The 27,916-nt window shown below is 52.7% G+C and overlaps 1 protein-coding gene across 1 annotated transcript in view; it reads left to right on the top strand.

Moving 5' to 3' along the window:
• DNAH10 (dynein axonemal heavy chain 10) overlaps positions 1–27,916 on the top strand; it is a 129,485-nt gene that overhangs the window by 53,109 nt on the left and 48,460 nt on the right. The window contains exons 25-39 of the mRNA XM_075534629.1: positions 247–516; positions 634–817; positions 1,951–2,085; positions 2,803–2,955; positions 4,646–4,834; positions 9,746–9,892; positions 10,661–10,852; positions 12,260–12,378; positions 15,418–15,576; positions 18,049–18,184; positions 20,011–20,133; positions 21,483–21,617; positions 22,425–22,641; positions 24,808–24,927; positions 27,517–27,662. Of these exons, the coding sequence (XP_075390744.1) occupies positions 247–516; positions 634–817; positions 1,951–2,085; positions 2,803–2,955; positions 4,646–4,834; positions 9,746–9,892; positions 10,661–10,852; positions 12,260–12,378; positions 15,418–15,576; positions 18,049–18,184; positions 20,011–20,133; positions 21,483–21,617; positions 22,425–22,641; positions 24,808–24,927; positions 27,517–27,662 (2,425 nt within the window). The remainder of the gene's footprint in view (positions 1–246; positions 517–633; positions 818–1,950; positions 2,086–2,802; positions 2,956–4,645; positions 4,835–9,745; positions 9,893–10,660; positions 10,853–12,259; positions 12,379–15,417; positions 15,577–18,048; positions 18,185–20,010; positions 20,134–21,482; positions 21,618–22,424; positions 22,642–24,807; positions 24,928–27,516; positions 27,663–27,916) is intronic.

Here is a 27,916-nt window from a genome sequence, read left to right as displayed (position 1 = left end):
CAGTTCCCAACCAAACATTGTCTTCATTTTCCAGATACCCACCGACAAGTATTTCCCTTTTTAACCAAGATGGCTACTTAGGCTGCTTTACCTGTTGTTACTTGTGTGCTTTGTCCCTAAATGATCTAGGGACCCCCTGCCAAGAAACAAGGTCCCGGGACTTTCTGAGACAGTAAGTCCTTGATGGATCTGTCTCCCGGTTCCCGCCCCTGAAGAACCTCCCTGAATGGTGTGCTTTCCGTGTAGAGTCGACTGGATGCTGCTGTACCAAGGCATGGTGGTGCTGGCCGCGTGCCAGGTGTGGTGGACCTGGGAGGTGGAGGACGTCTTCCGCAGAGTGAAGGAAGGGGAGAAGCAGGCCATGAAGAACTATGGCAAGAAGATGCACCAGCAGATCGATGAGTTGGTGACACGGATCACCGTACCCCTGAGCAGGAATGACAGGAAGAAGTACAACACAGTTCTCATCATCGACGTGCACGCCAGGGACATAGTCGATTCCTTCATCAGGGCCAGGTGAGCCCCCACCCTGACCCCCACCCCCACGAGCGATCCTCAGTGTCCTCCATCCCTCCTTCCACCTTTGCGTCTGACTGCTTCTCCCTCCCTCCTCTCCCGTCTCTCATCCCCCAGCATCCTAGAGGCCCGAGAGTTTGAGTGGGAAAGCCAGCTGCGCTTCTACTGGGACCGAGAACCGGATGAGCTGAACATCCGCCAGTGCACTGGGACCTTCGGCTACGGCTACGAGTACATGGGCTTGAACGGGAGGCTGGTCATCACCCCCCTCACAGATCGGATCTACCTGACTCTCACTCAGGTGATTGCCGCGAGGCCATGCCGGTTTCTCTGCCCACGAGGGAGTGGCGAGGCAAAACCCCAAACCAAACCAAACTCACTGCCATCAAGTTGATTCTGGTTCATAGCGACTCGATGGGACAGGGCAGAACTGATCCTGTGGGTTTTCAAGACTGTAACTCTCTGTGGCAGAGGAAAGTCTCATCTTTCTCCCAAGGAGTGGCCGGTGGTTTTGAACCACTGACCTTGTGATTAGCAGCCCCACTGGTAACCCATTACACTTCCAGGGTAGGAGCAATTGAGATAGTAAGGGATTATCGCAGCTTTGAGCCATAAAGGATTCTCCATTTCCAGGCACCGTCTGGGATTGGAATGTCGCCCCAGCTTCAGTAAGTCACTAGAAGGACTTGTAGAAATCAGACAGACTGTTATGCTCATTGTCAGTTATTGCAGTGAAAAGATGCCATGGGAGAGCCACACGGGACAGTGCCCAGGAGGGCCAGGTGTGGACTTTCTGGTTGTCCCCTCTCTGGGCAGACAGTGTGTACTTCTCCCAGCCGTGATGTGGGAACCTCCAACCTCGGAGGCTCCCTGAGCCCCGGTGTTCAGAGTTTTTATTGAGGGTTGGTCACAAAGGCATGACCAGACACCCCATGACTGAATTTAGTCTCGGGCCTCCAAGCTGATATTGTATAGTCCAATGACCTCTCCGCCCCGTGGGAATTACATTGGCTCGGTGGCACTGCCCCAGGGTCCAGGTAGACAGACACTCTTGTCGGGCAGGGCATTCCAAGAGGTTATTGGTCACCTCCCTGGAGCCGGGGCCAAAGGGCCTCCCTTCCTGTGGGCAAAGGTGGTCATTTACCGCACAGATGTACATGTCCGCATGGGCACTGTGTCGTTCCATCGCACCATTGTCCTCAGAGCTGTCACCAGACCAGCTTCCAGTGTGCTGCTCAGCTCCCCGTTCACCGGCGCCTATGTAACGGGATCCAGAGGAGTTGCTGGATACTGATGACCGTCACCAAGGGCGAGTGATCTTGGCCATCGACACGCACGCTTATAGAATATCTAATCACCGTGCTAAACTTGGGGACGACACCCGCTTCCTTAGCCCAGTCAGCGAGCATGCATTGTGCATTTGGCTTACAACAGGCGCTGTCCATGTATCTGGGGGGAGCGCCTGCTGGCCCAGCAGGTACTGGCAAAACCGAGACCACCAAGGACCTCGCCAAAGCCTTGGGCTTGCTGTGTGTGGTGACCAACTGTGGAGAAGGCATGGATTACAAAGTAAGACCTCCGTATCCCTTTTGGCCCTGTGTCACTGGGCAGAAGGCTCTACGTGTCCATGGCGGGAAGGCATGGTGGGGTGAGAGGAGGGTAGCAAAGCCCTTTCACTTCCAGGAGTGCAGGGACCCCAGGCGTCGGTGCTGGCAGGGCTCAGCTGCATGAAGCCAGTGGGAGAAGCAGCCGGCAGGGCCATAGCGAGGGGTGGGAACCGTGACCCACTGGGGAGCAGTGCTCTACCACATTCAGCTTCAGCCAAAGTGAAAAACCCAAGCTCCCTGCCATGCGGTCAGTTCTGCCTCGCAACAACCCCCCAGGACAGGGAGAACTGCCCCCGGGGACTTCCGAGACTGTACCTCTTAATGGGAGTGGAAAGCTTCATCTGTTCCCAGCAGAGCGGCTGGTGGGCTCAAACTGCTGACCGTGCAGTTGGCGGCCCAAAGCCTAACCCACTGCACCACCAGGGATCCCCAGCTCCAGGGCAGATGATGCCATTTGGGAAGGCAGATCCAGTGTTGCTGAATTTCCCAGAACCTCAGGAGAAGCCAGAAACCCAGAGCGTGGCACCAACCCCCCGCCTCGGAAGTCTCTCCAGAAAGATCGGAGGTGCCAGTCCGGGTGCCTCCAGGCTGGCTTTGCTTTAGAGCACGTCCCCACAGACACAGCCCTGGATTTTGCAGAGGTGACAGTGCCCTGGTCTGGACCTCTGTCTCCCTCTAGGCAGTTGGGAAGATTTTCTCAGGCCTGGCCCAGTGCGGGGCGTGGGGCTGCTTCGACGAGTTCAACCGCATCGATGCCTCTGTGCTGTCCGTGATCTCGTCCCAGATCCACACGATCCGAAATGCTCTGATCCACCAGCTCACCACCTTCCAGGTACGGAACTGGGTGGAGCCTCCCTGGTCAGAGCCCCAGAACATCTGCCCATCCCATCAGCTGGGAAGGTCCCAGGTACAGAGCGGGGTGAAGCTGCCAAGTCACCTCCTGGGACATTTACCAGTCCACCAATGAGCCACCTTCCAGCTACGGAGCTAGGTGAAGTCACCTGGCCACACCTCCAGGACACTCAGCACGTGCCAGACTTGGTGGGTTCTCAAATCCAGCTGGTTGGGCTCCGTGCACTAGCTTCCTCTCTGAGTTGCATCGACGGGAATATTCCATGGCCCTCATGTTCGCTCTAGACGTAGAGCCTGTCACCCAAAGACAAGTGAGGTGTGCTCTTCAGTGAGAGGCGGTCAGAACCTCCTTTCAGGGAAAACATGGACCCCCAGGACCTTCCCAGGCCTGAGGAGAAACTGAGTGGAACAAAAGGAAAGCTCCACTCCATCCCAAACGTCCCTCAGTCGTTTCACTGAGGTGGCCGTTGTTAGAGGCCTTTGAGTCGGTCCTGACCCATAGCGACCCGTGCACAACAGAGGCACACCGCCCGGCCCCGCACCAACCTCACCACTGTCTGATGGTTGAGTCCATTGACGCCACCATGTGTCCATCCACCTAGTCGAGGGCCTTCCTCTTGGTCGCTGCCCCTCGACTGTACCAAGCAGATGTCCTTCTCCAGGGCCCGGTCTCTCCTGAGGCTAACTCAGCCATCTCTCACTGAGGTTAGTTTGTTAGTTAATGAATAAAAACCTAATGTGCATTAATGTCATCCTCTCCCCCACCCTGGCCTGGGTGCCCGAACCTCCTGAGGTTCCTTGGCCTACGAGGTTTTGCTCGGCACCTCGGAAGAGAGCACTCATCCCAGGCACCCTGCACAGGAAGCTCTCTGATTGGTTTTTTACCTCTTTATCCCTAAATCTCCACCATCCGCCTGTCGCGCCGGGGTGGCCTGCGTGTTGCTGGGGTGCTGGAAGCTGTGCCGCTGGTGTTCCATGTACCAGCAGGGTCAGCCAGGGCCCTCAAGTTTCTGTGGAGCTTCCAGACTTAGGCCTGGCTGCCTACGTTATAAAATCAGCCGATGAAAACCTTCCTGAATGAGCACGGTTGTCCAGCGTGGTGCTGGAAGATGCTTCCCCAAGTTGGGGGACACCCTGAGAGCACCTGTGCCACACAGTGGGCTCCACTCACCAGTGATGGAGAGGATGGTGCAGACGGGCACCATTTCACTCTCTGTTGAACGTGGGTGTTGCCATGAGTGGGACCAGCTCGCTGGAGACTGACAGTAACTCACAAGCCTATGGTGAACTCTGCCCTAATTGTGTGTGTGTGTGTGTGTGTGTGTGTGTGTGTAGGAGGAGATCCCCCTCCTCTCAGAAGTTTCCCCAGGACCCCGGGCATTTTTAAAGAGGCAGACTCCACAATCCTCAGTGACCCGGGCTCTAGTGAAGCTCTCGTTTGTGCTGTGCCAGGCTGGGGACCTCACGTGCCATCTCCTTGAATGGTCTCCATCGCGCTGACAAGGGAGGTTTTGCAGAAAAGGACTCTGAGACTCAAGAGAGATTGGGCAACTTTCCCCAGGCTAGATCAGGGTGTGGTGTCACCTGAGACTTGCCTGCAGGAGGGGACTGAGCCTTCAGTGCCCTCTTGGCCCACAGCCTCCCTCCCCTGCCTTCTGACTTCCCTCTAGTTCGAAGGGCAAGAGATCTCCCTGGACTCGCGCATGGGCATCTTCATCACCATGAACCCCGGCTACGCCGGCCGCACAGAGCTGCCTGAATCGGTGAAGGCCCTCTTCCGGCCCGTGGTGGTCATCGTGCCCGACCTGCAGCAGATCTGTGAGATCATGCTCTTCTCGGAGGGCTTCCTGGGTGCCAAGGTGAGCACGGTGCTGTGCCCAGCCTCTGCTGCATGCTCTTCCTCCCTTCGCCCTCCGGTAACTTTCTCCTTCGCAAAACTCTCTAACTCACCAGAAGACACAGAACCAGCAGAGCCTTCCAGAGTGCCCCTCACCCAGGTTCCTGGCTCTTGCCTCTTCCCCTATCAGATGATTTCACACAATCGTGACACGTGGCACTGTACAAAAGTCTCTGGGAAAGTGCCACGGTCTTCTCAGCCTGGTTTCCCACAACCTTGAAGCCCCTCATTCCTTGTCAAAAGCAGGAAGCTGAGGTCGCCCACTGCCAGGGTCTCAGGTTCAGCTGTCATGCAATCACACTGGTTTCTCATTTTCTCTTTCGTCCCCCGTGAAGGTGCCTTGGTGGCACGGTGGGTTAAGTGTTGGGCGGTAAACAAGATAGTTGGAGTTTCTGACCCACCAGCTCTACGTGAGAGAAAGAGGGCGGCTGTCAGCTTCCGTAGAGATGTCGACCTTGGCGACCCTGTTGGGCAGTTCTACTCTGTATTGCCAGATTTCCAGAGCCAGATTCGCCTCTGCGCCTGTGCGTTTGGCTTTTCTTGCTCCACATAAAATCATGCACATACAAAATAGGCAATGTTTTTATCATAAAGGTGGTTAGATTTATTTTCTAAGGAGTGTGTATGTGTGTGTGTGTGTGTGTGTGTGTGTGTGTGTGTGTGTGTGTGTGTGTGTGTGTAAGAGAAAGACCTGAGCTCCCTCTATCCACAATGAAGGATTGGAGAAAAACGCTTACTAAAGAGAGTGCACTGGAGAGATGCGTCTAGAAGGTCAAAGGCATAGGTATGACTTAAACAGTTAAAACTGTCCGTGTGCTCCCCCCTCTGATGCATGCGGGAGCTGATCTGGTTTGCAACATTTTCCATACTTTGTTTTTGTTTGTACTTGTTAGGGTTTGTCTCAGAAGTGTTATGTCATTGGGTGCGATAGGTTTATTGTGCCAACCTGGTCAATAGAAACATGTGGGATTACTCAGGTCGTCGTTTGATTGGAGGGCAAGGAGATAAATGGCTCTTCAAGACCCGCCCCCCCCATCTCTCTTGCTCTCTGGTGATCAGACCAGTGTGCTGCTGCTTTAGCTTGTTCTCTGCTTCAACCTGTGAGCTGCACTACCTGTGGGCCGAGCCAACCCGCAGATCATGTCCCTAGAGCTTGAGGTTTCTTCAAGACCTGCTTCGCCAGACTGCTGGTGTGTACATCGCTTGAGCTTAAGAGGCTGGTGGATCCTGTTGCCTGGCATTGCTTGAGTTTGAGATCCCATCCTGGTCTGCTTCACTAAGCTCCCAAACTACTGACTGTTGGTGACCCACCCAGCTGTTTGCTGCTTGTGGGCAGACCCTGCTTGCCTTGCCTGAGGGAGGACTCTGCTGTCTGCTTCCTTGACCCTGGACCCAGCAGCCCATGTGAGTTGAAGGACCTCCAGTATATTAACTGTTCCACGGAAGTGAGTTGAACTGAGTCCTCCGTACTGCTGTGTGGACTAATTAGCTGTTATATTCCTTCTCGCTGTATAAATCTATCCTCAGATAGATAGATAGATAGATAGATAGATAGATAGATAGATAGATAGATAGAATCATAAGTGTCCTGGTTTTGTTTCTCTGGAGAACCCTGCCTAACACGTTGGGGCTTACCCTCTTGAAGTTGTGTTAAGTGTTTTTTCTCATTTTTGGTATATGAAACCCAGGATTGATGCAGCCGTAGGAATAGCAAGTAGAATTATGGTTTCAGGAGTAGGGGTACAGTGGTCGCAATGGGATAAAGGAGACGATGTCAAGAAGGCCAGGCAGAAAAGGAATTTTTGGAATCTGATTGTAGTAGCAATTGTACAATTCTGCTTGATGCGATTGAACTGTGGAATGATAGATGTATGAGGGGGTACCCCCTAAAATAGGAAAAAAGCTCTGCTGGGGGGGCTTTTATAGTCCACATTTTTCCTGTTAGGCAACCACTGAGCAACTCACTCTGAGTCAGTGCACCCAATGGCATCGCCTGGGAAGGTTCTTTCTGGTCACAGTGAATTTTTTCATCAAACCTTGTTGTTTTGTGTGTGTGTGTGTGTGTGTGTGTGTGTGTGTGTGATGACCTATTCAAGAGAACAGCATGTGGCTGTGAAATTTTGTTTCCTGCTCAGGAAAAATGTGGTTGAAACTGTTGTGATACTGAAGACAGCTTACAAGGGCAGCATTATGGGAAAAACTCAAGTCTACAAGTAGTTTTTTCATTTCAAAAAAGGTGAAATGTTGACTGAGGACAAACCTCATTCTGGTTGTCTGTCAACTTCCCGAACAGATGAAAATGTCAACGAAATTCATGCACTGGCGCTCTGAGACCGGTGAGGGACCACTGAGGAGATGGGGAAGTTACCTGGACTCCCTTGCAGCTCAGTTCAGCGAATTTTAACAGAAGATTTGGAAATGAGAAGGATCGCTGTGAAATTTGTGCCTTGGCTTCTGACTGACCAGGAGAAAGTGTTGAGTGGAAACATGCTGTGCTTTGAAAGAACAGCTCCAGCTCCGGAGGGACCCAGACTTTTTCCCCAAGGTCATTACTGGTGAGGAGACATGGTGCTACTCTTACGATTCCGAAAGCAAACATCAATCAAGCCAGTGGAAGACATCATCGTTACCTCACCTGCCAAAAATCTCCTCAAGTGAAATCAAAGATCAGTACGATGTTCTTTTGTGTTTTTGATATGAGGGGGATAGTGCATTTGGAGTTTGTTCCACCAGGTCAGACTGTTAATCAAGCTTTGTAGTTAGAGGTTCTGAAAATATTGTGTAACAGTGTGCAACAAGAAAGGTCTGATTTGTGGCAGATGAGGGACTAGTTTTGCCACCACGACAATGTACCTGCTCATGCAGCCATCTCAGTGCACTGGTTTTTGGCAAAAAAAAAAAAAAAAAGCATGCCTCTCTTGCCCCATGCACCTTACTCACCTGACCTTACTCTGCCACTTCTTTTGGTTTCTGAGAATGAAGAGGGAACATTAAAGGACAGCAATTTGATGACATAGAAGAGGTGAAGAAAAAAAAAAAACCCGAGGGAGGTGCTGTCAGCCATCCAAACATATGAAATTGAACAATGTTTCAGAGATAGAATCGCAGATTTGTCTAATGTATTAAGTATCATTGAGAGTACTTTGAAGGTGATAAGGTTGTTTTATAAAAAATATTTAAATACATAGCTTTGAAAAAATTTTTGTGGGGGCTACATCTTGTATGTATGAACTCCCAATTAATAAATTTCAGAGAGAGAGAGAGAGAGAGAGAGAGAGAGAGAGAGAGAGAGAGAGAGAGAGAGAGAGAGACCCCTACTGGTGTATTCATTATACATGGGGTTATATGTTGGGCTAACTGCAAGCTCAGCAGTTTGATATCACCTGCTGGTCCTCAGGAGAAAAGGGGCTTTCTACTCCCGTAAATAGTTACAGCCTTGGAAATTCACAGGGGCAGTTCTGTCCTGTCCAATAGGGTCGCCCTGAGTTGGCACCGACTTGATGGCAGTGACATACACACACTCCTGTCATCCACTGTGTCAGGACTTGGGCTCAACAGGGACATCTCTTATTCCCAGTTTTCATCAACACCACCCCTCCACCCACCACCTCTCCAAGCAGTAGGTTTTGAGTTCTTGACTCATCTTCAAATCGGTCTCCTTTGATCCAGTGGGGCCCTCGGGGGCATGGCGGTTGAATTCCAGACCAAACAAAGCAGTATCGCAAACCAAACTCATGGCCATTGAGTTGATGTCCACTCGCAGTGATCTTACAGGACAGGGTAGAACTGGCCGATGGCTTTCTGAGAATGTGACTCTACACGGAGTAGAAAGCTCCATCTTTCTCCCTTGGAGTGGCTCGTGGTTTTGAACTGTGGACCCTGTAGCTAGCAGCCAAGTATCTAACCACTGTGCCACCAGGGCTCCTGGTGTGATAATAGAGTGATGAAATAGGTTGGAGCATTGCGAGCATGTCCACAGTGGGACCCTGCTGGAAAGATGGCGCCGGAGGACTTGTCCAAAGTCGGGCTGCCGTGAACTTCCGCGTGTGGACAACACACCATCTGTGAAGAGCCGTGAAGGGAGCCGAATGGGAATGTGGGCAACCTGCGATAGGGTTACAACAGCTCGTGCCACTCACTGCCCTTGAGTTGATGCCAACTTATGACGACACTACAGCAGAGGGTAGAGCGGCGCCTGTGGGTTTCTGAGATTGTCACTCTACGGGAGTAGAAAGCCCTGTCTTTCTCTCAGGGAGCTTCTGGTGGTTTCAAACTGCTGACCGTGTGCATCTCAGCCCAATTCTTAACCACTGCGCCCCCAGGGTTTGCTTACTGCAGTAGTAAGTCCTGTAAGTACGACTGATGGGGTTCCTTACTGCTCCTTGCTGACTCATAGGGACCCTGTAAGACAGGGTAGAGCTTTTGATTCAATTTCTATTTGTTCCAGTTTTTAATAATTTCTTATTTCTTTTTGATTGAAGTTTATCTCTCTAAAAAAAAAAAAAGACAGGGTAGAACTGCCGCGGGAGTTTCCAAGATTGTCATTGTTAACGGGGAGTAGAAAACCTCGTCCTAGATGCAGATCATTGAAATGCAGATTTTCAGAGCGGCTGGGTCCCATGCTTCCTAGCAGGTGGCTGAGGTCTCGGTCTCTGTGGATGGGGCTCCAAGGGGGGGAAGGCGGGCAGCAGGCATTTCTTTTGATTCCTTCCTGGTTGTCTCTGGCTAAAAACGGGAGGCCGATGCTGACCTGCTTGTCCGCCGAGCGGCCTCCCTGAAGCAGCTTGCTGACCCTTCTCTTGCCTGTCCACCGCGGGCTTCTCCTGTTGCTCCCATGCAGGCTCATTCTCTCCCTCCCTGCCTTTTGTCACAGACTCTGGCCAAGAAGATGACTGTGCTGTACAAGCTGGCCCGCGAGCAGCTCTCCAAGCAGCACCATTACGACTTTGGACTCCGAGCCCTCAAGTCGGTGCTGGTGATGGCCGGCGAGCTGAAGAGGGGCTCCTCCGACCTCCGGGAGGTAAGGCTGGCCCCTCACGCACCCCACCCAACCTCCGGGCTCCGCATCCTTCGCACAAGATGGGATGCACACCCTCCTACCGCACCCCCGCCCCAGTAAGCTCATTGCTGGCTTAGGTCCCAGCAGACCCTTTATTTAGTTGTTGGGACTTCGCTGGTCTTTCCCCCGGGATACTGTCATTGGCCTTGATGCCCTCGGGGTTGAGTTCAGCGTCCTCCCTCTAGACCAGTGGTTCTCAACCTTCCTAATGCCACGCCCTTTAAGACAGTTCCTCATGTGGTGGTGACCCCCAACCATGAAATTATTTGTTGTTGTTACTCATAACTGTCATTTTGCTACTGTTATGAATCGGGTGATCCCTGTGAAAGGGTCTTTCAATCCCCAAAGGGGTCATGACCCACAGGTTGAGAACCCCTGCTCTAGTACCAGAGTGACGGCCACTCCAGTGCTCAGAGACCCTCAGGAGCCTCTGTTGGGGGTCTGGGGGTGGGTGGAAGGGAGAGAAACAAGAGTCTCACCAGAGCACAGCCACCACTTTGGTTAATTCCCTGTCTGCAAGAACAACCAGCAGACGCTCCTATTTCACCCAAACAAACATCAAACTCACTGCCCTCACGCCGATTCTGACTCACAGTGACCTGTAGGATGTGGTGCTCGCTCTTGGCAGCCAGAGAATGCGTCCCACCGAGGCGCTGCCCACCCGCTTCCCCGCCTCGTCAAGGTGCTGGGCCCTGTGAGAACAAGAACACGGGGCCCCCTATCTCCTAGGACGTGGTGCTGATGAGGGCCTTGCGAGACATGAACCTGCCCAAGTTTGTCTTCGAAGATGTCCCCCTCTTCCTTGGCTTGATTTCCGATCTGTTTCCCGGCCTGGACTGCCCGCGTGTCCGCTACCCTGACTTCAACGACGCCGTGGAGCAGGTGCTGGAGGACAACGGCTACATCATCCTCCCCATCCAGGTGAGCCAGCCTTCGGGGCAAGTTCACAGGGTGTCAGGAACCCCGAGTGTGTCTTGGGGGGACCAAGCCATCCCAGCACTCTCACCCCGCCCCCTTTTTCTCTGAGCATCAAAGATGCTAACAGCGTTTAATCAGTTGATGCAGTTTCTTGTGGCTAAAACACACACACACACACACACACACGGGACCCAGTGGTGCAGCGGGTGAGGTCATCGGTTCAAATCCCCGAGCTGCTCCACAGAGAAAAATTTACGGTCTGCTCCCGTGCAGAATTATAGCCCCAGGAGTCATAAGACACAGATCTGCTCTGTCCTGTAGGACCACTGTGAGTGGGGATCGGGCTGTACAGAAAGCTTGTCCCTTCCGAAATCCCACGTCCCCTTCTGGGAGCAGCCAGCACCACTGTCTGCCGTGGAGAGCAGCCTGGAACCAAACTCACTGCCATAGAGTTGATGCCGACAAGCAGTGACCCTCCGGGACAAACTGCCCCTGTGGGTTTCTGAGACAGTGACTCTTGGTGAGAGCAGAAAGGTCTGCCTTTCTTCTGGTGAAGCGGCTGGTGGCCTTGGACTGCTGACCCTGCAGCTTGTACAACACAGCGTCACCATCAGACCAGTTGTTGCCCTCCAGGTACCCACTGGAGAGAGTGGAGCACGGGCCCACAGACAGTGTCCATGTGTGCTCACAGGGGCCTGGGCGTGGCTGTCCTGTGCGTGGAGTCTATTCCCGCACGTAGAGACCCCGTGGGACAGACGAGCACGGCCCCATAGGGGCTCCCCAGCGGCTGCCGTCTTGTGGAAGCCAACTGCTTCCTCTTTCTCCCACAGCGAGGCTGGGGAGTTTCCCTGCAGCATGATGCTGAGGGAAGGAAAGGAGACTCACAGCCGTCACGGCAATCTTGGCTCTCGGCAAGCACGTGGCACAGAATAGAGCTGCTCCTGTGGGTTTCTGACCGGAAATCTGTACGGGAGCAGATTTCCGCTTGCTCTTTCTCCATCCTTACCCACTGGTGGGTTTGAACCGCCGACCTTGTGGTTAGCGCCCAACTCATAAGCCACTGTGCCACTTTGATGGAAAGAAGCCAGTCACAGAAGGCTGCACACTGTAAGGCTCCGTTTATGCGGAATGGCCAGCACGGGCAAACCCGTGCACCCAGGAAGCAGACTGATGGCTGCCGGGGTGGGGGTGGGGTCATTGGGGGGGAGGGTGTTCGGTTATAGTTTGTGGGTACAAGGTGTCTTCTGGGGTGATCAAAGGATCCTAAAGCTAACTGGTGATGGTGGTTTCTCCCGTGACAGTACTAAGTGCCACGGGGTTGTGCCCTTTAAGTGGGTGAATGGTACAGGATAGGAACTGAGCTGTGTCATACAAAGGTGCATTCTAACCTGCTGTCCACCTTGCCCCCAGGTGGATAAAGTGGTCCAGATGTTTGAAACCATGATGACACGCCACACGACCATGGTGGTAGGGCCCACCGGAGGGGGCAAGTCCGTGGTCATCAATGCCTTGTGTCAGGCCCAGACTAAGTGAGTAGCCACCCTGTTCCCAGGCTCCTCGATTCACTTCCTGGAAGGCTGGAATTGTCCCCCATTAAGCCCTAAGTCTCTCTGCCTGTTTCACTGCTGGGGGGTGGGGTGGTCACTGGCTGTAAAATAGTGGCACCCACCCACCCCCTCTGTAAAAACCCAATGCCATGCTGACTCCCCATTCCCTTCTAGGACAGAGTAGAATTGTCTCGCATGGAGTTTCCGAAGGTGCAACTCTTTTTTTTAAAAAATCGTTTTATTAGGGGCTCATACAACTCTTATCGCAATCCATAATACATCAATTGTATAAAGCACATTTGTACATTCATTGCCCTCATCATTTTAAAAACATTTGCTCTCCACCTAAGCCCTTGGCATCAGCTCCTCATTTTCTCCTTCCCCTGCTCCCCCTCCCTACTGAATCCTTGATAATTTATAAATTATTATTTTGTCATATCTTGCCCTGCCAGACGTCTCCCTTCAACCACTTTTCTGTAGTCCGTCCCCCAGGGAGGAGGTCACATGTAGATCCTTGTAATCAGTTTCCCCTTTCCAACCCACCCTCCCTCTACCCTCCCAGTATCGCCACTCATACCACTGGTCCTGAAGGGATCATCCTCCCTGGACTCACTGTGCTTCCAGGTCCTACCTGTACCAGTGTAAATCTTCTGGTCTATCCAGATTTGTAAGGTAGAATTGGGATCATGATGGTGGGGGAGGAGGAAACATTTAGGAACTAGAGGAAAGTTGTATGTTTCATTGTTGCTACATCGCACCCTGAGTGGCTCCTCTCCTCCCTGAGGCCCTTCTGTAAGGGGATGTCCAGTGGCCTACAAATGGGCTTTGGGTCTCCACTCTGCACCCCCTGCTCCTCATTCACTATGATATGATTTTTTGTTCTGATGATGCCTGATACCTGATCCCTTCCACACCTCGTGATTGCACAGGCTGGTGTGCTTCTTCCATGTGGGCTTTGTTGCCTCTGAGCTAGATGGCCGCTTGTTTACCTTCAAGCCTTTAAGACCCCAGACACTATATCTTTCGATAGCCAGGCACCATCAGCTTTCTTCATCACATTTTCTTATTCACCCGCTTTGTCTTTAGTGGTTGTGTCTGGAAAGTGGGCATCATAGAACGCCAGTTTAATAGAAGAAAGTATTCTTACATTGAGGGAGTACTTGAGTGGAGGCCCAATGTCCTTCTGCTACCTTAATACTAAACCTATAAATATATGCACATAGATTTATTTCCCCATCCTCATATATAAATATATTTACATATGTATGTAACTTTATTTAGACCTCTATAAATTCCCTTTGCCTCCTAGCTCTTTCCTCGATTTCCTTTGACTTTCCTCTTGTCTCACTATCATGTTCAGCCTTCATTTGGGTTTCAGTAATTCCTCTTGGTTACATTACCCTTGATCAATCCCTACCAGACCTCCTACATCCTCCTCACCACCGATTTGGATCATTTGTTGTTCCCTTGTCCCTGGGTTTGTTAACACCACTACCTTTCCCCCTCACCTCCCTCTCTCCCATGTCCCCCTAGAATGTCAGTCCCCGTTGTTTTTTCCTCAAGATTGTTCATCCAGCCTATCTTATTTAGACAGACCTGCGGAGATAATAACATGCACAAAAACAAGACAGAGCAAAACCAAGCAACAATATACAACAAAACAACAACAAACCAATGACAAAAAAACAAAACAAAGCACAACAAGAAAGAAAAGCTTGTAGTTAGTTCAAGGATTGTTTGTTGGCCTTTAGGAGTGTTTTCCAGTCTAGTCTGTTGGGGCACCATGCCCTGGCCCCAAAGTCCACCTTCAGCATTCCCTGGGGACCTCGCCGCTCCATTCCCTTGCTGTTGTGTTGCACCTCCTTGTTGTTTTTCCTGGGTGTGGTGGCGTCAGATCGGGCACAGTTCCCACACTGTGTCCCTGGTGTTGTCCCCTGTATGGCTATGGGTCAGTGAGGGGCATCATGTCTCATAGTGGGGCCAGCCACGTGGTCCTCTCTGTGGACTGACCACTCTAATCAAGAACATCGTCCTCAAGGCCTGGTGGGCCAGGATGTGCTCCACTCTCTCCTCCTCCCCCTTCATCTCCTTCTGTGTGCTCCGATCAGATATGTCCCTCTCCCGGGGCTTCAGATTCAATTGTCCTTTGAAATAAATTCTTCTGAGGGGAGAGGCAGGTGTCCACGTAGTAGTTGGGATTGGGGCCAACCCCTCAGACCTCTCCACTGATTCCCTACTCCACACCAGCATGTGAAGCTACAACTCTTTATGGGACCAGAAATGCTCCTCTTTCCCCTGAGGAGTGGCTGGTGGGTTCAAACAGCTCACCTTGTGGTGAGCGGCCCTCTGGGTGGACTCGTACCTGTGGAGTTTCAGGAGGCAGCCCAGCATGTGACCGCTTGCGCAGCCAGCGATTCCCCATTTCTGGCTAGGGTCTCATTTGCCCTTCTTATCTGTTCACAGGCTTCCTGTGAGCCCTCTGTAGCCAGCACTGGGTGGCCCAGGCTGGCAGTTCAAGCCCACCAGCCTCTGTGTGGGAGAAAGAGGAGGCAGTCTGCTCCCATAATGCCGTACAGTCCCAGAAACCTTAGATAGGCTCACGGTGATGCAGAATAAATGCAGTGGCAGAGAGTTTTGGTCTGGGGAGGGGAGGGTGCCAACCAGAATGTCAGGTTGCCAGCCAAAGCATCAGCAGCTTGAATGTACCAGCCATGCCAGTCTGCTCCCATAGAGATCGGCAGCCCTGGGGCAGTTCTAGAGGGGCTTTCTGGGCTGGCATCAGCTTGGCAACCGTGGATGTGGTTGTGTGTGGTTCCACGCAAATATGCTGCGTGCTTGAGTGTGTGAGAGACTCTGTTAGGAGCACAGGGGTGTGTGTGTGGGGGGGGGGCGGCGGCGGACACCGAAGCGAGCAGCTTCCTGCTGCCCACAGAGCTCTCCGTCGGCTCTGGACTTGTGTGCACCATAGGCTGGCTGATGCCGCTTGCTCTCATCCCCCGCTGAACTGCCTCTCTGATGTAGGCTGGGGCTGCTGACCAAGCTGTACATCCTGAACCCCAAAGCCATGAGCGTCATCGAACTCTATGGCATCCTGGACCCCACCACGCGGGACTGGACAGACGGGGTGCTGTCCAACATCTTCCGGGAGATCAACAAGCCGACGGATAAGAAGGAGCGGAAGTGAGTGTGGGGGGAGGAAAGGGCTGGGCTTAATCCGTGGGGGTGGTGGGGTGGTCTGGTCAGCCCCCGACTCAAGGAGCCCATGCACAAGGGGTGGACACTGCCTCATCCTGCACCATCCTGTGATCGGTTGCCGATCAGACTAGCATGATCCAGAAGGTTTTTCAATCAGCTGGTTTCCACAAGGAAAACCAGGCCTTTCTTCCTAGTCCGTCTCAGTTTGGAAGGTCCGCTGAAGCCTGTCAGCACCACAACAACACGCAGCCCTCTCCTGAGAGAGGGGTGAGGGCTGTGCAAAAGCGGCCGTGGCCAGGTCTCCAGCGTGGCCCTGCCACGGAACCACCACTCGTGGGAATCTGTAATTCTGGCTCGTGTTCAGTGGTGAGAATCACGACGAAGGCAAGGTGCAGGGTACTTAGCATTGACCGGCCAGGCACGGACCCAGGGGAACAGATCCAGATCCGAAAACCTCTGCTTATGGGGAGCTTTGGTTGGTATTCCCCAGTCAGTGCTGCCCAGGGGCTGGCACTGGGGTTGCCCTCCTCGTACCACAGAGGCACCTGGAGAAGGGCAGAGACGTGCCCCAAACCTATAGAAGCAGCTGTCAGCTGGACACCCTCAGACTGCAGGAGAATCAAGGCCAGCAGCTGTGGGCACTGCTCACTACCCCACTAGGGGCTGGGGGCAGGAGGGCAAAGCCCTGCCAGGGACCCCAGTGAGGAAGTCTTTTCCAGCCTGAGTGATCCCTGCCATGCCTGGATGCCAGCCCCGGAACCCCTGGTCGTACTGCTCCTCAGACCCGATTGAGCCAAGGCAGTTAGAATCCTAAAGAATGAGACTCTAAGCTCCCAACAGATCGCCTTTTAAGACGAGCTTGTAGTTTGCAAGGCCAGGTGAGGTTGACGGGAAATAGGTAGAGAGTGCGGAGTTCCTGGGACCACCCTCCTGCCCACACGCCCCACGCGAAGCACACAGTGTCTCCTTTTAGGCACCTCTCACCTGGGACGTGGTGCATTCGCTACAACCCGTGGGCCAACAGCCAAAACCCAAACCACGCTCAGTGCCGTCGAGTCGATTACGACGCATGGCGACCCTATAGGCCAGGGTAGAGCTGCCCTGTGGGTTTCTTCACGGGAGAAGAAAGTCTCATCTTTCTCCCACGGAGCAGCTGGTGGTTTCAAACTGCTGACCACGAGGTTGGCAGCCCAACAAGTAACCAACTGCATCACCGGGGCCAATACCGGGGGCTTCAAGAAATTCACGGAAAGATTCCATTGTCTCTTCATTCCATTTTCCACGGACTTTTGGAAACTCTCTCTTAATGGTCGGGCCATACCTTAGTTTAGCGTGCTTCCCAGATGCTGCATTTCCCAGAAATCCCCACGCCTCCCCCCACCCCACCCCGCGGGGAGCAGCTCCACCGATGCCATGTTCCCAGCAGGCGCACTCACTTGGTGTCTCTGCCCCCGTTTGGTCATTCTCGCCACGCTAGCCTTTCCCATCACGCCCCGCCCTGAACACGCGCTCTGTGGTCCGGGAAGGCAGCGGGGCCCTGATGGTGCATTGTCATGTGCCGTGCTGCCAGCCGCAAGGTTTGGACCCGCGGCGTGTGCTCGCTTCGTGTCCCTGGCCCCGATTTGGTCATTCGTACAATGTTTTGAAGTTTTACATAAGGCCTTTTGGAGATGAGCAACTCACTTTATTGCGGCACTTGCTCGATGGCACGAAATCACACCTGTGCTGTCTCTGAGGTCGGCCTGTGCCTATACACCTATACCTATACCGGCAGGTGCAATGGCAGCAGTGTCCAACCGCGGTCCCTCAGTTAAAGGACCTAGCTGTTCTTTGGATGTGGGCTTGGCTGTGACACATCAGTGCACCAGGAGGTTGTAACAGGAGAGATGCCAGTGAGCAGGAGGCTGACTTCCAGGGCCTTTGGAGCCCCTCCGCCAGGACAGGTGTAAGCCAGGGCTGTGGGCTCAGGTGCTCCCAGGGGCCCAGCAGGTAGCCTCTCTTCGCTCTTGACTTTATCCTGTGAGAAAGCAACATGGTCAGAACCTGAGCTAATGGAGACGGATGCTCAGCCCAGATTTAAGGGAAGAATGGTGAGTGAGTGTGTGTGTGTGTGTGTGTGTGTGTGTGTGTGTGACACTGGATAGTGTCCCCAGGTCCCCAGGGAGCAGAGCTCTTCAGCTCCTGCAGATTGTCCCCACGTGGAGTGCAGGCATGGGCCATCCGGCCTTCCAGTTAGCCAGCAAAGCAGGAACTCTTGGCCTGTTTCAGGCTCTCTGATTCTTACATGTCAGGGACTAATTACAAGTTATATCCAGCGTGGTAAAGCAGAGGGGCCTTGGACAAAAGGCAGACCCTCAGGAGATGGCTGGAGGACATGGAAATGAACAAGCCACAGTGGGACTAATAGCTGGTGGTCTTGGGGGGCCACGGCTCAGCTTACTCCTCCGGCTGCCGCAGGTACATCCTGTTTGATGGGGACGTGGACGCCCTGTGGGTGGAGAACATGAACTCAGTGATGGACGACAACAAGCTGCTGACGCTGGCCAACGGAGAGCGCATCCGGCTCCAGGCGCACTGCGCCCTGCTCTTTGAGGCAAGTGCTCGGGGAAGAGCAGGCGGCACACCGCGTTTCAAGGTCGTGCTTAAGTGTTCGTCAAGGGTGTAATAAATGCGAACGGTTTCGGAAGCAAAGAATGCAGAAATGTTTCACGATGAGGAAAACCCTTTACGTTCTAGGTGGAAACACACCTCCCCATTCTTCTATCCCCAGAGGTAAAACTCCCCTTTCACCCTACCCTGGGGACCCGTAAGTAGCATGTTGAACAGGGCCCCCCTCAAGTTTGTATATTACCTATTGATTGACTGCTAGGAGAGCAAGGATTCGTTTTTTAACTTTAACTTGTGAGTTAGGGGATGGTCCATGCACAGTTCAGACCCCCCTTGGCTGCACTTGTCCACTGCAGCCCCTCACTGCCCGCTCACTGACTCTGCTTTCTCCCGGGCTTCTTGTTTCCGCTCTCCCGACCCTCTGCACGCTGCCGCGGGTTCATGCTGCTCTTTTGATCTTGCGTGGTGGATTCTTCCACCAGAGCGGTGGCTGAGGGCCGTAGTCTCAGAGTCCCGAGTGTCTCCACCTGGCCGGTAAGCGGGGTCTCTCTTATGACCTGGCGTAAGTCTTCCATCCGGGGGCTTTGATGTGCTGCTTTTCGGGGCAGTTGGCAGTGGCAGGAGGGCACCCTGTAGTTCTTCAGGTCTCATGGCTGTGGAGACTGAGGTTGGCATGTCCCCTCAGTTCGTTGGAGGAATTGTCTCCGTATAGCCTCAATTCCATCACCCTTTTTTCCCTCTGGGTGGGGAGAGACCAGTGGCGCCACCTTAGATGTCTACTCGCAGGCGTTTAAGACCAGCACTCACCCCGCAGGATACGGAACGACGTCTGTGAACGATGTCCTGCCAACAGCCCTGTTGTCCCCGAGACTATGGCCCTGATCCCCCAGGCCCAGCGCCTCCCTCTCTCAAGGATAAAGGACTTCTTTTTTACCCAAAACAGTGTGTTATTGAGTCATCGGATCGATAGGAAAATATGCACTGCAGAGCCAACGAGGGCACTGTGACGCCTTTCTTTTAGAACCACTTGTTTTGCCTGGAATTTCTAGTCGCCTTCCTTTCCCTCTCATCCTCATTCCGTCTTCACACTTTCTATCATTGCCAGAGGAGGCTCTGCTCACCCGCCCTGGAGACCGCTCCCCGGGGACCCCTCCACCTCCGGGTTACAGCGTGGACCCCTTGCCCTGTGGGGCTGATTCACAGCTGTTCCCCTGGGAGTGCCTTTCACTTTCATTGAAGGCCACTCACACCTTAGGTTGGGTCGCAAAATGTATTTGTGGGGCCACAGTCAGGAGTCCTTTATCTGATTGGCTGATGGGAAATGTGTTTCCTCTGATATATATATATATATATATATATATATATATATATATATATATATATATATATATATATATATATATATATATATATATATATATATATATCCTAAAGAATGAGACTCTAAGCTCCCAACAGATATATATGGAGGGAGAGAGAGAGGTGGCGGGGAGATAAGTGAGCTAATATTGCTGATGTGGGTGGGTACTTGTTGTGTGAATATTATCTGATCTTAGCCACGTTTAAGAAGTCTGAAGGGGAAAAAACTGCAAGCGGCTGCTTGTCCCTGTGTAGTGGGATTTTTTTTCACACAATGTCCGTTGCGTCTTCGTCATATTTTCGTCACACACCAAGCGCTCGATGTGGTGCTTCTTAGGAACGCCGTCTTAACTTGGACATATCCCGGGCTTCATGCAGCTGCGGAGAGTTGTGCAAGAAAAGACACAGCGTTTATCTTTTGTTCTGTTTCGTTTTCAAACATCATTCCTCCAGGTTGGAGATTTGCAATACGCCTCTCCGGCCACGGTGTCTCGATGTGGAATGGTCTACGTGGATCCTAAAAACTTGAAATATGAGCCCTACTGGAAAAAATGGGTTAATCAAGTGCAAAACAAGGTGAGAAGTATTTCTATAAAGTGAACTGATTATCAGTGGCAGTTGCGGAAACATAACCCCGAGGGAGGTTTGTAGCCTGAAGGCCATGACCTTGACCAGCCTGTGACCTTGACAGCTTCCACATCAATATTCAGCACACTGGATAAAAGCAGGGCAGCCGTTACATGATCATACAGTTCTTAGTTGGTGGCGGAGGTTAATGATTTTCTGAGCCTAGATTAAGGGTCTCAGAACTCTCTGAGAAAGGACAAAGAGTGGCTCTTGGAGACTTTGTGGGCCCCTGGTTTCTTCTGCAGCTGCCTTGCTCCGCCCTGAGCAGCCAGCCCTGGTGGTATAGCAGGTTGCTCATTGGGCAGATAACTTCAAGGTCAGCAGTTCAAATCCACCAGCCGTTTCACAGGAGAAGGACAAGGTTTCCAACTCCGGTCAAGACTTGCAGTCTCAGAAACCATAGGGGAAGTTCTTCTCTGCCCTGTGGGGTCGCTTCGACTTTGGTCTGAGGATCCTGCTGTTGGATCATAAAATCAGCCACAGACATATGCAGATGAGTGGGCATGGCTGTCTGCGAAGAAAACTTTATGAACCAACAAGACGGTAGGCCGTAGCTGACAAGGGGACACGGCTGTCCAACCCCTGGTCCAGATGAGGCCAGCTGGTGGGAGACACATCACCAGGAGGTACCCAACACCTTCTTCAGTGGGCTGAGAGGTTTCAGCTGACCTCACTTGGCTACTCGAAAGTGTGCATGATCTCAGAGGAGGCTCATCAGCTTCGTGGAGAGGCGCAGAGATGGGGGTGGCCATGTCCTTTGCAGCGTGGTGGCTGCCCACACCCAGGACTCCACCCTCAAGTCCTCTACAGAGGCTGGTGGGGTGTTAGAAAGCATGACATAATTACCCCAAGGAAGACCAAGGGAAAGAGGATAGGCCTATTGGGGACACTGTCCTATGAGTCTCGTGTGGCCCCTGGAATCACCCTTGTATGACTGGCAGAGGGCCCTCTATGATCCCGTTTTTTGCTGGGTGAGTGTGGCTCCATCACTCGAACACCTAGGTGATCAGACCTCATCCTGCTGTCAAACGGGACCCATTAGCCCCACCACCTCACCCCTCCCAGGCTTGAGAGACAGGACACTTTCTGTGGGGACCAAGTGCTTCCTGCCCAGTGAACTGTAAGTGTATTGTACAGGCTACTTCCGTCCACAAAGATGCGTCATTGGGATCCAGGTTTGTGCAGCACCCACATTTGTCCAAAGTTTCCCATAGTTCCTCGGGCAAGGAAAGCTTTCCACTGACTTCCATGGGCATGAGCAAGCCCTTGAGACGGCTTTGGAATCTCCTCTCCTGCAGACGGAGCAAGGCGATTTACAGCTTCTCTTTGACAAATACGTGCCCTATCTCATGGACGTGATCGTGGAAGGAATCGTGGACGGGAGACAAGGCGAGAAGCTGAAGACAATAGTGCCTCAGACAGACCTAAATATGGTAAGAAGCAAGGGCCCTTTTAGGATTAGAAAAAAAAATCCTCCCCTCATGATAGACCGCCGCCACCCCCAGTAAGCTTTTAAGAGGAGCAGGAATACCAGATGGATAAACTGCAACACTGAAGGGGAGATAAGGAAACTTGATGGTGTAGTGGGTTATGCATTGGGCTGCTACCTGAAAGGTCAGCAGTTCGAAGCCTTCAGCTGCCTCGTGGGAGAAAGATGAGGCTGTCTTCTGAGGTAAAGGTTCAGTCTCCAACCCCAGAGAGCAGCTCTACGCTGCCAGGTAGGCCGCTGAGATCCAGAATCGCCTTGATGGCAGCAGCTGGCTATTAGGGAAGACGTACCACTTCATTCCATTTGTGACGCTGGGAACAAGATGGTAGAGCCCATTCATGAGAACCAGTCTGTCTGGTGGGCCACCTTCCCGGGTAGTGAAAGCGTTAAGCTCTTGATTACTTGACCCTACTCAAGAGACAGACTTGGTGCTCAGTGGGCGAGGACGGTATGTGAATGCTTCACCTGTCACGTGTCAGCTGACCTCCCACGGCTGCTAGACAGCACATTTTCTCCAAGTCCAGCTTCCCTGGGAGGGGCAGAGATGCACGTGACATGAGCTCAGAGCTGCTGAAAACCTGAGTGAGCGAGCGCACATGGGGGCGCCGTGGGCCAGCATCCACAGTATGATCCTGTAGGCAGCCTTCTGCTTGTCCGTGCTGGTGGTCCCATTGCCCTGGGATATGGGAACCGAGTGCTTACCACTGGACGTGACCCCGTGGGCTGGACCAGGTGTCGTTCTGTGAACCAGGTCACCCAGCTAACCAAGATGCTGGACTCATTGCTCGAAGGAGAAATAGAAGACGCCGACCTGCTGGAGTGCTTCTTCCTGGAGGCGCTGTACTGCTCTCTGGGGGCCTGCCTGCTGGAGGGCGGCAGGGCCAAATTCGATGAATGCGTGAAACGCGTGGCTTCACTGCCTACCGCGGACACGGACGGCGTCTGGGCCAGACCCGGGGAATTGCCAGGTGAGAAATGACTGTGCCTTGCGTTCCTACTCTGGGGGCTTTTGACGAGACCTTCCTTCTCCATGCCTTGTGGTCAGAGCACCGGGCGGATCCCCCGGGAGAAGGTCAAGTCCGAGGGCTGCTACTCACACCAGATGTCCTGTCACCTGAGCTCAGGCACATGTTCCCATTCGTGCCTCCTCTGGAGCCCCCCATCTGGTTCGGTTTTGTCACCACCTCCCTTGCAGTTCCGGGATTTGAACTCATCACCTCTGTTCCCAAGTAGAACCATTGGTACGGGGTGGGTGGGCTGGTAGATCATTTAGGAAATAATCATACAAAGGTTTTAGAATTTTTATCCCGCAGCAAAGGTAGACCGACAAAGGACTGTACTTGCTATTGCCGTCAAGCCGGTTCTGACTCAGAGCAGCCCTGTCCGGCCCTGCATGGCCTCCCAGTTGCAGCCCCCCTGTCCGCGTGCAAGGCACAGCGTCTCCTCATTCTTTGACGACGCTCTACTTTCCCAAGCAGGAGGCCCTTCCCCAGGGACTGGTCTCTCTTGATAACGTGTCCAAAGTGCGTGGGAAAGTCCCACCAGCCTCATTTCTAAGGACCACCTGGCTGCACGTCTTCCTCCAAGACAGGTGAATTCATTCATTGTTCTAGCAGTCCATAGTCAGTATTTTTTCCAACACCTTAGTTCAAACGCATCAGGTCCAGTTTGGTCTTCCTCGTTTGCTGTCTGGCTAAAGAACTATAACCTGAGGCAGTTAAGAAAACATGGATGCATCTGGGTACACATGACCGTATGATGCCCATGTGGAAACAGTGGAATTCCTTCCGTGTTCATCTCTTATTGCCATTTGAACGTGACCTGCCACGTAGGCACATTGCTAGGTTGCCTGGACCCCTTCAAACCTCCCCGTAGTTTCAATCCTGTGCCCTCTGCCCTTCCGTGTCTCCCCAATGGCTTACCCCCCACACCCCCCACACACTGGTCCTACTGACTGCCCCTGCCTAGTACATGTCCCTCTAGTGTCCTCTAATCCACTTTCCAGGCCCTTTGTGACATGGCCCTGCTTGCCCTCTCCCCCATGCTCCATTGGCCAACTCTTCTCTCTCTCTCTGCCTCTCTCGTGCTCCCTGCCCTCCTCGAGATCTCTCGCTCTGTTCCTCCCTGGCAGAGTCTCCTAGCTGTCCTGCTTCTCTTGGGCCAGGACCACGGATCCTCCGGGGCTCAGACACCATGTCCTTTCCTGTGGTTACCATATCAAAGTCCCACAAACCAGTGGCTTCCCCTAGCACCGTGTGCTTTCTCTCCATTCCAGAGGCCAGGGCCACAGTGTGGGCAGGGCCATGCTCCCTCCGAGGGTTTCCTGGGGGATCCTTGAGGGGGGCTGCATCACTCTAGCCCGCCACTGTGGTCCCCTGGCCTACCCCGATGTGTTGGTGTCTCTACTTGCGTTCTTAGAAGGACACCAGCCGGTTGGCTGGAGGGAGGCCCACCCTGATTCAGCAGGAGCCGTTTGAACGGATGGCTTCTGCACAGACCCTGTCACATTCTGAGGGGCTGAGTGGACATGGCCCTGGGCGGGGCACTGCTGGCACCTGCTATCAGAGGCACAGCTGGAACGCCGCTGGGAAACAAGGGCAGCGAGAACGGTGGCCATGTTCTCAGGAGACGTAGCAACAACTGTGCCAGGAGATTGCGTCCTGTTGTGCCCAGGGTCGCTGAGTCGGAGCCACGGCAGACCTTCCTTGCAGTGGTGGCTCCGACAGTTCTTCCTGGGGGCCTGGAGTGAGAAAGAGGGTGCACGAGGGACTGGCCTTCGAGCTGGGCTCGTGTAGCACCCTCTGGAAGACCGAGGCTGCCTGTACAGCCCACCCGCGGCTCCTCATCATTCCCGGCCTCTCTCGCACCCGTCTTGGTGACCCGTCATTCACCCAGCTATTCCCGACCACAGACGGCAGCCCTCTGCTCACTTGCCACTCTCTGCCCCCACCGGACCCCGCGAAGATGGAGACTTTTCTGGCTCCCCGGCACCAGGGAGGTCCTCAGCAGGTGACCGTCTAGAGAATGGGGCCATTCGTCGCAAGTGCACTGCTTGAGAGCAGCCTGTTCCAGAGCCGTCCCTGCCTTCTCCAGTCCAGAGCAAAGAGGACCAGACCACCCTCTCTCCCCTGCAGGTCAGCTCCCAACCTTGTACGACTTTCATTTTGACTCCAAGCAGAAGAAATGGATCCCGTGGAACAGGCTGGTCCCAGAGTACGTGCACGTCCGCGAGAAGAAATTTGTGGACATCCTGGGTAAGCGGGGCCCACGGAGCAAGAGGACTGGGGGAGGCCACTCGAGGGGCGGAGGAGGGCACACGCAGGCCTCCCAGACAGCACCCTGAAGTGTCTGTGACTATCAGCGCATCCCCTGGTCAGGTGGCACTGACGGGTCAGCGGGTGGTGCCCGTTTGCTCTCACCTTTGCCCCCACGGAGTCTCTCCAGCTCACCGGAGGATTGAGGGAGTGCTTCGTCAGAGGCCCAGCTCGAAAAGTCATGTGCCATGGGCTTCACACAGTGACCCCTATTCCGGGCACCATGGAGGCCACACATTACATTGCATGTTGAATAAGGTACCCAAGTGTACAGCGACTGGGAGGAAGACGAGGCTCTCTGCTTCCCTGAAGCGTTTCCATCCCAGAGACCCACACGGGCACTTCTAGCCTGTCCAGTAGCGTTGCTGTGAGTCAGAATCGACTCAACAACAGTGGGGTGCTTTTTCGGGGGGAGGGGTTGGCATGACAGAGGTGACTCGTTGCTCTGTGCTGTGTCTTTTACTGTTTCCTTTTATTATTATTCACAGCTTCCTCAGCATCTCATTCGCCTATCAAACAACTCAAAAGTTCAAGCATATCATAACGACTTGTACAATTATTGCCACAATCCAGTGTAGAGCGTGGTCTTCCTTCCTGTCCCCGTTGCTATTAGCTCCCCGTTTCCCCCGTCCTCTTGGGCTGCTGCTGCTGTCATCGTTCTGTCCTGACTGCTGTGTCTGTCTCTCATGACATTATTGGCCTCGAAGTGCGTTGGTTCGGAGATTCGCATCACCTTACCTGCTTTGACGTTGTTGTCCGGCCCTTGGCTCGGTAGGCTTTTGCCCAGCCTTTGGTGTTCAGTCTGCCAACAGACTGTTGTCTTTGTTTCTGGGGGGCGGTTCTTGGAAGCAGCAATCCCTCGTTCTGAGACAGTGAGGGACCAATAGGGTGGAAAACGCCCACGGGGGAGTAAGCCAAGCCTTTTATTGCGGGTTTTCTCCATCTCCAGAGGAAGTTATTGGCCAGGAAGACAAATTCCTTGGGCTTATGGATGACGTAATCCGAGGGGAAGTTGAATTTTTAGCATCCTGAATAGTTGCAAGGGAAGAGCAGTGTTGGCATTCTAAAGCTGGCTCGTGGGGGCTGGCGGCTCCCCTGTGCACTCCCTGTAGACTTCATTAAATGGTGCACTTTGACTAGGTGAATGTTATGGGGTATAAGTAATACCTCAGTAAAGCTGTGAAGTATAATAGTTTGGGAACAAAATTCTCCGAAGAAGACCCCCCCCTTGTATACCACATATACTCGAATATAAGCCGACCCGAGTATAAGCCGAGGTACCTAATTATTACCTGGGAAACCAGAAAAACTGATTGACCTGAGTATAACCCTAGGGTGGAAAAATGCAGAAGTTATTGGTGAGTTTCAGTAATCAAAACAAACAAAAATAAAATTACTAAAAATTGAGACATCAGTGGGATAATGTATTTAAATATTTATTTTAAATAAAAATATAAATAAAAGGACAAGTCATTTAACATTAGTAAACCAGCACAGTAAGTGGAAAATAGGTTCAACAAAAACAATAAGGTATCAACAATGATACCTTAAGAGTACTATTCCGTGAGCTCAATCAGCAACCAAGCTAAAATGTAAAGAGTTAAAATCCTTCAAAACTGGATTCCTCATCATCATCCATATCCCAGTGCAGAACTTCACCTGGTGTGAAGTCATCATAGACGCTGTCCTCACTGAGATCGCCATCATCACCATCACTGCTGTCATTTCATACAAAGCGCAGTCTTCACTGCCATCCATAGCATTACTAATACTACATTTCTGGAAGGCACGTCGCACCATGTCTTCTGGAATGTCTCCCATGCATCTCGAACCCACTTTGCTATTAACTCTATGTCAGGCTTCATGAGATTTCCTCCTTCTGTTAGTCGGGCTTGACCAGATGACATCCATTCATGCCACATCCTTCGCACATGGTCTTTAAAAGGCTTCTTCAAAGATACACGTCATAGGACGGCTCTGATTGGTTAGATGTGAGTAAACAAACATTCAAAGCCCTGCAGTGTCAGCGGGCCTCTGAATGAACAACGGAGAAACGGCAATCACCCGCGAGATAACGGTCACTCTTCCCGTTACCTCTGGGGAGGGGCAGCGAGATGTTACACCTCGCTGGGGTACCACTGACCCGTGTATAAGCCAAACCCCAGTTTTTCAGGTGCTGAAAAACTCTGCTTATACACGAGTATATACGGTATATGTTTTTGAAGCCACATCTTGACAATTTGTTGATGCTTTTTATGGATTCTCTAAAAGCTACAAGTTTCCAAATGCTGATGTTACACGGGGCCGTCACGGGGAAATGGAATAAAAAACATAGTGGAGGGGCCGGGGCGTGGTGCCCCAACAGACTGGACTGGAAAACGCTCCTAAGGGCCAGCAAACGATCCCTGAACTAGCTACAAAAAAAAAAAAAAAGTAGCAGAATTTCCCATGAACTTTTTGGATCCCCCCCCCCCCCGCCGCCACCTTGGGGCTCTTGGGACGCTACCATTCTCGTGTGTGTGCGTTCAGTTCATACAGTGGACACCACCCGTACGAGCTGGATGCTGCAGCAGATGGTGAAAACAAAGCAGCCCGTCCTCTTGGTTGGTGAATCTGGCACGTCTAAGACAGCCACCACCCAGAACTTCCTCAAAAATCTCAACGAAGAGCTGAATGTAAGTCACTGTATCTGTTACCTTTTGCTGTGTGGCACATTGCCCACACTCACTGGCTTCCTATAAAAAATGACTTACTACCTCCTGGTTGTGGGTGCATGATCCAAGAGCGCCTCAGCTGGGGGGCTGCAGCTCAGGGTCTCTCGTCAGGCTGTGGTCCGTTTGCTGGGGGGGCTGCAGTCATCGAAGGCTTGACTGGCCGTGACGAGTGCTTGAATATCCCTTTCTCACATTGAACATGGCTTTGTAATTTC

Source organism: Tenrec ecaudatus, chromosome 16, assembly GCF_050624435.1.
Source record: "Tenrec ecaudatus isolate mTenEca1 chromosome 16, mTenEca1.hap1, whole genome shotgun sequence".
NCBI classification, from domain to species: Eukaryota; Metazoa; Chordata; class Mammalia; order Afrosoricida; family Tenrecidae; genus Tenrec; species Tenrec ecaudatus.
Note: the sequence above shows the minus strand (reverse complement) of the source record. Positions and strands in the feature narration are given on the sequence as shown.